This window comes from Astyanax mexicanus, chromosome 8 (assembly GCF_023375975.1).
Source record: "Astyanax mexicanus isolate ESR-SI-001 chromosome 8, AstMex3_surface, whole genome shotgun sequence".
NCBI classification, from domain to species: domain Eukaryota; kingdom Metazoa; phylum Chordata; class Actinopteri; order Characiformes; family Acestrorhamphidae; genus Astyanax; species Astyanax mexicanus.
The window spans coordinates 24,232,814-24,245,216 of record NC_064415.1 but is presented as its reverse complement, the minus strand read 5'-3'; the positions used below and the strand labels follow the sequence as shown (position 1 = coordinate 24,245,216).

Genomic DNA, 12,403 nt, shown 5'->3' with positions numbered 1-12,403 from the left:
GTTTCCAGGTAAACTGAATTATGAAAATCAATGCTAACAAATACAATGTCCATATAGGTTGATTATCAAATTTGACAGCCCATGACGGATATTTCGTGTTTTTTTTTTATTCTACCAATTTACACTGAGGAACATTTACGATTAATCGTTTATTATATATGACTCTCAGTTTCTGGTTAGAAGCAGCACATGACCTTTACCAGCATCCAAAACTCAAACCCAACACAAACACACCGTCATTACATGTGAAACAGACAGAGCTGTATGTTAGTATTATTATAAATGTCATATACTGACGTCTGTCATGGAAAGAAAAGTGTTTCCCCCAAAAAAATTCTGGCCCACGACCACTTCTCATCTGCTAATAATATAAATGGCTAGACAACGCCAGTCCCACAGTTTGAGGCTTTCATGCCGCCTCCATCTTCCACATGGGAAACTAGGGGCTCAACACCAAACAGCCTGGGAATAGTCTTCATGGATTTCTACAGCAACCATGACAACCCAAACAGCGGCATGGAGTCATGGAGAATGTCCTTCTGACATTCTGACAAAAAGCTACAGAGTGTAAAGACGAGAGAGCACGCACTGGCACCAGCAGCTTCACCCACAAACGACACTGTGATATACCACTAACAGCCAAGTATGAATAAGTGTGCTTTCTTTACCAGCCAACCCACAATTACACACACACACACACACACACACACACACAAAGAGAGAACAGTCTAATATCTGCCTATACACTGCATGACAAGACAAACATCCAATCCAGACCCCTTTAAGCGCCTCCAGCACAGTTCTGGTGGTCTGACAAGGGTTCACACACTCATAAATAGAAAACCACAGAACACACACAAGCACATACACACACACACGCATGTACACACATAGGCATGTACACACATACACACAGAACATAATATTAATATCTATCTACATGTAATACATCTAAGAATCTGTGTGTAACGTAAGTAATTATGTGTGTGAATGTAATAATACTGTGCATGTAAATGTGCACATTTAATATGGGTTAATGTGTTTTTTGTCTATTATATTTTTGTCTATTAGGCATGGTTGCAATGGGTTCATGTTTGCCTGCTCCACAGGGTCCTATTTTATTGACAATACTTTTCTACAAGGACTTGACAAACTGTGTGTGTATATGTGTATATGTGTGTGTGTGTGTGTTTGCACATCTTTGTCAGCAATTGGTGCAACTTAAAGTAGCTAAATGCATTTATTATGAGGGTGTTCACAGATATTTGTGCATATACTGCATGTAACAATTCAGTACTCAAATAATAACAATATAAATATATGTACGTCAATATATGTTATGTGTCAGTATGTACAGTGTCTAACCAAGTAATATATGTAATAGTATATGTACTTATTAGGGCTGTTTATTAAAAGAACATTTCAGAATACAGGAGGTAGAATAGAATCTATTGCAACGTACCTCAATAAGGTAAACAAGGCGCTATATTGCATTTTTGTCATTGAATTTTTTTGAAAACTGTGATAATTTGCTTATTGTCATGCATGAACATGAGCAATATTTTAATACAAATCATAAAAAGGGGGTCTGGAGACGTAAATCACATCACAAAAATGAATTACTTTACTTAACTCTAAATATAACACATTGCATACATATATAAAATATTTATTGATATCTTACGCTTCTAGTAACTGTATCATACTACAATATGCACAAATCTTTGCATATTGCCAATGACAAAGGCCCCTCGCTCCCCATCCGCCAATTTTTGTATTTTTATATGTCACATCTGTAAGAAACTACCTATATAGCAATCCATACTTAACAAAGAACATAAATGTTTATGCAGTAATAACAATGATATGTAATATTAATATGTAAATGTAATTTGATTAACATAACCTTAACCTCACATTTTGTTGGTCATGACGTTGTAGCTTAACCTCGATTTTGTCCTGAAAATGCATAAACACACACACAGGCCTGGGATGCCTGGAAACCACAGAGAGAGAAACCACAGGCAGGCTAATAACACTGAGACTCAGTGGTGCATTTCTGAATTGCTGCCAAATAAACGGATGTAAAAAGGAGAAGAATTTTTCCGTTTCTGCCCTCTGCACCCCCGAAACTCCCCTCTCCCAATCATTTAATACAGGCTCTAGAGCTGTCCGTGTCTATAGGCCTGCCTGGACACTGTGTCTGGTTTCTTTTGAACACACACACACACACACACTATAAGTGGGTAGGAATTAGATCCAGTAGCCACAGCAACTTAGGCAGCATAATAATGACCTGAATAGTCAGAGGGGATTTCCTTACAATTGCTTAAACACCAACTATCTAACACACACACACAAAGACACACACAAACACACACACACAGACTCATCACACATGCATGAATATGTTGCAGTCTGAGTTAAAAGAACACGGACAGACATATTTCAATGTACTTCCATTTTTAGCCAGTATGAGGCAGTATAGAGCTGGCATACACAACTTTTATAGATATGTTGTAGTCAGTGACAAGCCCCTCTCTCTGATAAGCCAGTGGTCAGCAATTCAGCCTGAAAAGGGAGACTAAGATTAATCTGGAATGCCAATGTAGTTGGGAAATGAGATAAGAGTTTTATTAGATTAAAGTTAAATCAACACTACAAACTATTTTCCCCTTACAATAATAAGCTTCAAAATCATGGCCGTTCTCCACTGACCTATCTGCTAACTGCACTATACGACTTTGATAAAACAGGCAGGACAAAACATGCAAAAACAAAGCAACTCTGCGTAATATCTGTAAAAAGTCTTTTAATATTGCCTTACTGCATCAGTCCACATATTCTATCACTGATTCTATCAGTAATGGGTTTGCATCTATCAAACAGCTTGTCCAGAAAAACATACCAAAATATACCAATTGTCTCAAAACGCTGCTTTAAACACACTATAGCTAAACACATTCAGGCCACAGCAGCTGTAACCTTAACTCATTAAAGTCCAAACAATACAAAGATTGTATGCCAAAACCTCCATATTCCATTTTAAATAAATAATACGGCCAAAGAAAAAAAAAAATCACATAACGGCAAAATGTCATGTACTATATGGACAAATGTACTGGGACATTGTTACTTCTGATATTCTTATACACTGTCCAGAAAAGACTTTCTTCTACATTTTGGAACTTTGTTGTGAGGATTTGAGTGCATTCGTTGGAACGAGCTTTAACTCCCCAACTCATCGCCCAAGTATTGAATGAAGCATATCACACTGTTTCACAGCTATTAAATTTATCCAGAAAAGATTAATAAAACAATCTGCTGGGTATAAGCAAAAAATAAAAAATAAAAAAAGAAGTAAAGTAAATGTGATACTGGGGACTGTGAAATACCAGGTAAACCACTACTCATTAAAACCTTCTCCTCATTAAAAAAGCACTTCAAACTTTCATTTTTGAGAGAAAGGTGAATATAAAAGTATTTTTAGTCAGTTAGTCTTTTTTTCTGTCCATCCTTCCACTGCCAGAAAGCAACTAAATTGTAATCTGGTCTTGTTGTCCAAGACAGGAGCAGACAGTAGTCAAAGGCCACAAGTGACCTAATGCGTGTCTGCCAAACTTCACTTACGTCAGATCATATCAGCTCCGCTAAAGCAAACACCGCACAGGGAGGCTGCTTTCACATCTCCCAGCGTCTGTATTTCTCTGTCTTACACCATCACACCCACCCACGCATGCCTCAGACAGGTCATACCAATGATGTCATCTTTATCTGCACAGCCCTTCCTGCTTCCAGTCACACTGTGACCTGGAAATGCTCCCTGACCTCAGTATGCATGATGTGAGAGCCTAAGAGTGAGATAGAGAGAGAGGTAGAGAGAGGTAGAAGTACCTGCGAACTACGATCTTCAGGATCCTGTAGGAGCCTTTGATGAGGATGAGCGCTTCTTGGCGTGAGCCGTAAAGTGCAGAGCCGTTGATGTTGACCAACTCGTCTCCCACCTTCAGCTTCTTACACTGAGCGGCCTTTCCTCCCTCCTCTATCTGTGTGTTTAAAAGAGAAAAAGAGAGAGAGAGAGAGAGAGAGAGAGGGAGAGAGTGTTAGTTTAAGGTCACATTCACACATTTCCTCTTTCAGCTTGTTTGTGAAGTGATTGAAATGCTGACTAATGCTTTTACACCAACAAAGCGGAGTTCTCACATCACCAATAAGCAGCAGCCCCAGCAGCAGAACAACACTGCAGGACTAAGAATAGTCCACCAACCTTTAATTTCCATTTAAAAGTAGACAGTGACCAGTGGAAAGCATCATGTGACCACTGATGAAGGACTAGAGGATATCCAACACAAACTGTGCATCAACAGATGAGCTTCTGTCTTTAACTTTACATGGTGAAGCAGCTAGGTAGAAAAAACTACAGCTCTGGAAAAAAATTAAGAGACCGCTTCAGTTTCTGAAGCAGTCTTTATGATTTGGCCATTTTAGGTATATGTTTGAGTAAAATAAACATTGTTGTTTTATTCTATAAACTACGGACAACATTTCTCCCAAATTCCAAATAACAGTATAGTTATTTACAGCATTTATTTGCAGAAAATGAGAAATGGATAAAAGAACAAAAAAGATGCAGAGCTTTCAGACTTCAACTAATGCATATTCATAAAGTTTTAAGATATTTGGTGGAATAACTCTGGTTTTTAATCACAGTTTTCATGCATTTTGGCATGTTCTCCTCCACCAGTCTTACACACTGCTTTTGAATATCTTTGTCACTCCTGGTGCAAAAATTCAAGCAGTTCAGCTTGGTTTGACGGCTTGATTATTTTCTAGAGGTTTTTAATTTGGTTAAATCAAAGGAACTCTTTGGAAATTTGTGTGTACACTCTTTGTGGTGGTCCTGGCCATTGAAAAACAGGGTGAAACGATGGTAATAAAGTATCCAGAGAAACAGAAGTACTACTTTCTGTAATTATAGAGATACAAAACGTCCCATAAGCTCAGTGGATCTGATAAGATTGACAGTGAATGTAGAAAACAAGAAGGTTGTTGTAATATTCTATACTCGCAGAGGGGGACACACACAGCCATCCCAGCTACATTTGACTACTTCCTCTATCCTAAGCAGGATAGAAGGGTCAAAGTCCACATATACACACCATACTGTAAACAGACACACAGTTCTCACACTCACATACACCCACGCCTAAGATATGGTGAGGCTTAACCAGGCTATATAAATCTCAATAACCAGAGCACATAAATCTCACACAAATAAACAACAGTCCCGTCAAAACATAAATCACACTTTCAGTCAAGCCCAACTGAGATCACCATCAGCAGCAGAAATGTCTGAAATTTCTGAAGACTGAAAACATGCAGTTCTCAAAGCTGAGTTAATTTCTAAGCATCATGTATTAGTTGAATATGACGTTTTTTACATCACAGAGATAGAGTGACAAGCCACCTAAAATACTAATGTTACCGAGGAGAGAACTAAAGCCATTGATGAGCTAGCTAACCTCAGCAACAAGCTAGCTAACCTTAGTGACGAGCTAGCTAAAATACTAATGTTACCGGGGAGAGAACTAATGCTAGTGAAGAGCTAGCTAAACTTAGCGACAAACTAGCTAACCTTAGTGACGAGCTACCTAAAATACTAATGTTACTGGGTAGAGAACTAATGCTAGTGAAGAGCTAGCTAACTTTAGCGACAAACTAGCTAACCTTAGTGACAAGGTAGCTAAAATACTAATGCTAATGCTCCTCTAACAGTGCTAGCCGGGGATAGCAGCAGGCTACAGGCCGAAAATGCTCACCTCTGAACGGAGAAAGAGCTAGCATGGTTAGCAACTAATGCTAATACTGCTCCAGTCTCTGTGCTGGAGAAATAAACTGAAACTCCTGTATAACGCTGCACTTCGGTGGAGTGGCTTTACGGCTCCTTACAATCTGACTGGTAAAATTCATACATAGGGCGCACAAGATTATAAGGAACACTGATGATTTTGGGGAAAATTAAAACATCAGATTCCAATACACTGAACAAATTCCAGAAATGTACTGGAATTTGACTCAGTGATTACAGTGAGGTAATTCAAATGCCAACATCACTACTCACATTATTATTACTTTATCATAAGGTGTAACATTTAAATTGGTAAAATTAAACAATCTTTCCTCTGGGGTCTATTAAACACTAACCTCTCTCTCACACAGTTCCAAATATCAGACTGCTCACTAAACTAATACCTACATACTGATAACAGCTAGAGCTGTGCCACATCTCACAAGGTCAGTGGACAAGGAAAAGGAAGCACAGTGCTAATACAATAAGTCAGTCTGGCTGAGGCAGGTCTGATACACAGAGCACGCCCGGGCTTATGGGGATTCGTATGTGTGTAGCTGTGTACTGAAAGAGTCTGTAAAGTACTCTAAGAGCATGGAGAGAGGTTGCCTAACTGGTTGTCACCAGTGGGTTTAGGTTTGCTGGTGTGTGTATGTCTGTCAGCATCGCTCTGTCTCACTGTGATCACTACCACATGCTGTCTAATGCTCTCTCTAACTTCACCCCTCGCTCTGTTCTTCTTTTGTTCTCGCTCAAAGGCTGTAAACTGGCAATGGCCAGTGGTGGTAAGCTCAAAGCACGTAAACACACATATATACACAAACAGGCACACACACAAACTAGCAGTGTAAGAAAAATATTGATATAGCAAAGTATTAACACAATAGAGCTGCACGATACTGGGAAAAAATTACATTGTGATATTTTGTTGTTTTGTGCATTCAGTTTCTGAATCAGTTTCTTTGATTTTGCTATTTATAGGTTTATGTTTGAGTAAAATTAACATTATTGTTTTATACTATAAACGTCAGACATTTCTTCCAAATTCCGAATAAAATATTGTCATTTAGAGCTTTTATCTGCAGATGGCTTGTGATCATCCATCTTCCTCTTAATTTTATTCCAGAGGTTTTCAATTTGATAAAATCAAAGAATTTTTTTTTTTCCAGAGCTGTACATTGCAATATTGGAATATACAGGGATTTTATCAACTTTTGCATACGTCAATGATTCAAAACAGTATTTTTATAATAATGGAATCTGTACATCCATAATTTTGGTATTATCCCTAATCTAGTAGATGTTTTTTATGTAAAATGCAAACTGTGAATTTGGCTTTGTATAAAGCAGCAAAAACTTTTGGAAAGTTTATTGAGATTGCATTCTGTGTTTTTTAATTATTTATCTATTTTGAATTATTTGTTGAAATACAAAGGTTGGTGGTAGACGGTGGTTTGTTTTGTGTTGTGTTTAAACCCTGGCCACTAGATGGCAGTACTGTACTCATTAGATCATTAGTTCCCACCTGTATGATTGCATAAATATTAAACTTTTCGTTCCACAGATTTTATAAATAATATAGTGTGGTTTCATACTATGACAGTTTTCCTAAAATCAATACATTGGCTTGCTTAAACACATTGGCTTGCTTACAGTATCACAATATATTGCTATATATTAAATAGTAACCCCTTTTTGTGATGCATTTGGTATCCTATCATGTATATATTCTAATTAATGAAGATAAGAAAGAATGTTCTCCAAGCTGGATTGCATTTATTTGTGTAAAGATTTTTTAAATAAGCAGTCTAGATTTGAAACCAAGGCCTCCAAATAGAAGAAATACAAGAAAAGAACATTTGTTGCGAAGCTTAATGACTGACTGTTCGGTACAAGTGGCTGCTATTTCCAGTCGTACAATAAGCTCCTCCATGCAAGAATCAACCCACTTCTACCAGAAACACCCACAGGCATAGACACAGACCCAGACACACAGTAGGGGGAGTTACGGCCAACAATATGCATCACTGCATAATAATCTACCAAAAAACAGTAATCCAGTCTTGGTAGGATACCAATTTTAAACAAACAAGTTTAAACAAACTATACTGTATATATTTCAATTTAAGGATATAAACATATGTTACTGGGCAAAACAGAAATATGTCTGGGCTATGTCAAAAAACTATGTCAATTTATTTTTTTATATAATATTTCTGCAATCTACTGTATTACCAGGGGTGGGAAAAGGCCTAAACTGTAGAAGTAGCACAAGATCTTATTCTATGTGAACGTAGTTCCCATTCAGTTCAATGTTGTGTTATTTTAACTCCTTAAAATAAATGTAATACAAAGTTAACTTTGCTCACGGGTTGACAAATTAAGAGAACACATATACCTGGATTAAAATACAATATAAAAGCACACCCTCTCTCTACAAAAAAGGGGGGCTACATGAGCGATGACAAAAAAAAGGACCTTCAAAAACGTAAAGTACCTTAACATCTATTGCTTTTGAACCTTTAGAACATTTCTCACACATTTATTTAAAAAATGTTTCTTGGCATCACTTAAAATATCCTTTTTATACCTTTATTTTCAAGGGTGTATAAAGAACGCCTCTGAACATGGCTTCAAATAGATTCCAATATAATCATGTATTCATATTTCAGCTGCAAGAGCAAATGCACAAAAAAATGTGGCTCTTTTTCTGCCATAATGTGAGGGCACACACACACACCCTCTCCTCCCATGGTAATTGCGAGCCTCTCTGCAGTAGTGTAAATAAACACAGAAGTGTTGTTGAGGCTGTGGTTGTGTGGGAGAGCAGCTCCGAACATTGCAGGAATATTTCTCTGTGGTTTTGGTGAAGAATGGTCCGAGATGAAAGAGACAGGGACCCTGCAGCGACCCGAAGCGCATATTCATGCTCACAAAGTACAAAGCCAGGTGGGGGAGCGTGTGTTTCTGTGTTTGCTCTTAGGTAAATCCTGACGCACAACAGATACTTTCAGAAAATGCTCCGTGATCTTGTTTCACAAGCCTTATTTCGCATGCACACCCACTTGCATACTTCATGGAACACCCATCCATGAAAAAACACAAGATTAAACATTAAATAAGGACACATCAAAGAAGACTGGGAATTTGGAACAGAAATTTAAAAATGTGAAACACAATAGAGCCATAGGACACCCCGTTCCTCAAACTGTGGGCTAAACGGAGTTGCAGGGGCAAAGATTAGTCAAGGTTATATAGAATGGAACTTTATGTTCTTCTCACCAGTTTATCTCTCTGACTCAGCAATATTCTGTCTAGAGATGACAGCTAAGGGTACGCATGTTAACTGCAGAATTTTTCAACCTTATCTGCCAATTTTGTCCTACATTTAGGTCAGTTACTTGGGGATTAATGGTACACAAAAGTCACAAACACAAGTTCAGTTCACACCACAGTTTAAATCTCAGGACCCTCAGACCCTTGGTACATTTTGAATAAAACAACAAAATGCCCCAAAGGAATAGAACTAACTTGTCTTTTATTTATTTTGAAAAGACAGTTGTTTAAGTTGCAGTTTATCCAACAAAGAGATTAAAGTTCTTATAAACACAACTAGCACACAAGCAACAGGGCAGCTATTTCCATTCACCAATACCCAGCCCAAGACCAATCTCCTATGTCTGACCAGGAAAAAAACAAAATAACTTTTAACTCACAATTAGCATTTCAAAAGTCACTGATAAAAAAATTAATGACTGGTTTGCAGTGTGGCTCAATATCACACATAACTGCACTTGCGCAGATCTCCTCTGTGTAACCAACAAGTTGTTTTTGTTGAAGGGCGTGGTGTAAACAGATGCCATGTTGAGCTTTCTCCAAAATTCTGCAGCTGCCTGGGCCCAGCAGTAGCACAAAAAGATTTATGAAATCCCAAGCAGTCCAAGCAGAGATACTGTATATTCTGGGCAGATGTTTTGCAAAACTTCTTACTGGTCGGCACTTTTTACTAGGAAGCTACCAGGATGTCCAGGGCAGTTGACACTGCCAAGTTATACATCCACACATGCCATCCCTCCAGATAAATCCTGCAAATGTTCCGGATTTTACAGCATGTGTGAAAGCGGATTAAGAAAGACATATCACTAGCTCTTAAATCCTTTCATAGACAAATAAGTCTTACCAAATTATGTAAGACAAATATATTTTTGAGCCAAATATGTTTGTATAGAAGGTTGTACAGATGATGGTACAGATTGATTAGGCTGAAAATCAATGGTGTGTACGTTTGGTTCATGTTCTATCCCAAAGTCTCTTTTTCTCCACTTCTGATAGCTATGACAGGAATCCATGTGGTGGAAACAATTTTATGCCCCCAATAATGCTCTCTTTTGTCTCTCTCTGCCTTTTCCTGAAAAGGCAATTTTCCCTGGATAACATGGATTACTTCGCATCTGGTGTCTACTCGTCAGAGGAACAGTCAGACGGACGCCCTAGCAAATAGTTAAATATGATCCAATCTGATCAAACAAATTCCTGCTGCTTCTTCTTCTTTACTTCCAATCCATTTAAGCCTTATTCAATCTGGGTGGCATTATCTGACTGCACCACAATTTCCGATGAAATATGACTAATATTTTCCCTGTAAATCATTCCAATATAAATTAATTACATTCTGTAATTAGCAGTTTTTAAAAGCTGTGTGAGTAGCTATACTGATAAACACGTTGAAACACACTGTCAGGCAGGAAAGTTGTACGACTGAACCTATTATCGTGTCCCATGACTTTCGCCATGTATCATAGAAACTAAAAAATGATGCACAGACTTGGAAGATGTGTGTGTGTGGATCTTCTGCATTGAATATGGTTGTGATTTCGGCATGGACAACCAACCTTCTAACCAGAGAGTGCCGATCATGATCCTTATCACCATTAGACTGTGGGTGATAATATCTCCTATGACCTATTCCAGGTATACTTGACACTGTTGATTGAGAAATGTTAAATGCCAGAATGCCACAACTTCGGACATGAAATGTTACATCCATCGGCCACACAGTATCAGATCTCTCTAAAATTCATGTCATATTAATTTACATTGCCTTGCCATGAGCACACGGGGAGGAGTTCAACCTCATCTTAATACCTTATTACTAGCATCTTATTTATCCTACTATCCCATGACATCAGATGCATATCAAGGTATAGTAAAACCTGCAGCCATATAACCCACTATTTTGTTTGCAGCGTCTCAATAACGCACATTTTTGCTTGTTATGCACTGCACTTATGCACATCCCCAAATGCATACATGCATGATGTAACCTACAAGCTCCTTTTGTTGATGAGCATCACTATATTCGTAAACAGATGCCATGTTGATGCTGCAGCATTTTAGGAGGCCTGGATCCAGCAAAAGAAGCATGAGAAGTTTAATGGAAGCAGAAGCAGAACTTCTTACTGGTCTGTACTTGTTACTAAGGAGCTAAAAGAATGTCCAGGGCAGTTGACACTGCCAACATTTACATTAACACATGCTATCCGGACAAATCCTGCAAATGTTGCGATGATTTCAGAGCATGTGTAAAAGGAGATCAAGAAATACATATCATTATATCTTAAATCCCTCCATTTAACAAATATTTTTTCTTACGAATGTGATGTGATGTCACAACGACATATATACTCTCTGAGCTCTGATGTTTTATTTTGTGCTATTTGAAAGATTTTTTTTTTAACACAAATACTTCATACTGTTCAAATCAGTCAGTCTAATTCCCAGACAAATCACATTACAGATAAAAATGCAGCTGAAACAGTGCTTTACTTTAATTAAATGAAAGACACATGGTCGTTTGTAGTTATAAACAGAAAAAAGTAAACACACCCTCTTTCCACATGCCTCCATGAAAAACTGTACACACACACCTTGCTGGAGCAAAACACACAACTACTCCACGGCCAAGCCCAAACCCAGGTAGGTTTTATAGTGGGATTTGTAATGGTATTTCATGCAGCCAGCAATTTACTCAACTTGTGTATGCCACAGCCAAGCTGCCCCCTTTTTGCTCAACTACACAATAAATCAGCGCCCTTTCCGTCTTACCTCATTTGCTGCCTAAGTGCTGAACACTCCCAAAACAAAAGGCCCCGAAACACAAACAGAGGAGAACCAAGAAAAAACGAAAGCTTCTCTGCGATACCTGCCTTCTGTCTTCCATCAGAAGAGACTGGCTTCCCAGAGGTCCTGTTGAGCGGTCGCCCCAAGCCGAGATGTAAAGGCACTCCATCCTTGTTAGCTCCAGACGGTCATACGTTTATTTTAAGAGCGCAGAGGAAGAAATGTGGCAGCGGAGTTTCTCCATTCAACAGCAGTCTCTGAGGAGTTCGAAGCTTCCACTTGTGTGCACCACATGGACCTACCAACTCTTCCAAAGCCACTACACCTCCACCCTTGGCCTTCATCTCTCTCTCACTCTCTCTCTCTCTCTCTCTCTCTCCCATTTTGTCTCACTCCCCCTCAGTCCCTCGGTGTCCACCCACTGCTACCTTTCAT

General features: G+C 38.5%; 1 protein-coding gene across 3 annotated transcripts in view; it reads right to left on the bottom strand.

Moving 5' to 3' along the window:
* shroom4 (shroom family member 4) overlaps nt 1-12,403 on the bottom strand; it is a 70,367-nt gene that overhangs the window by 30,461 nt on the left and 27,503 nt on the right. For 2 of the 3 annotated variants that reach the window (XM_022678404.2, XM_049482099.1), the window contains exon 2: nt 3,895-4,046. In XM_022678404.2, the coding sequence (XP_022534125.2) occupies nt 3,895-4,046 (152 nt within the window). Of the gene's footprint in view, nt 1-3,894; nt 4,047-12,050; nt 12,280-12,403 lie in introns of those variants that run through there. The other variant, XM_049482100.1, reaches the window with a different exon arrangement.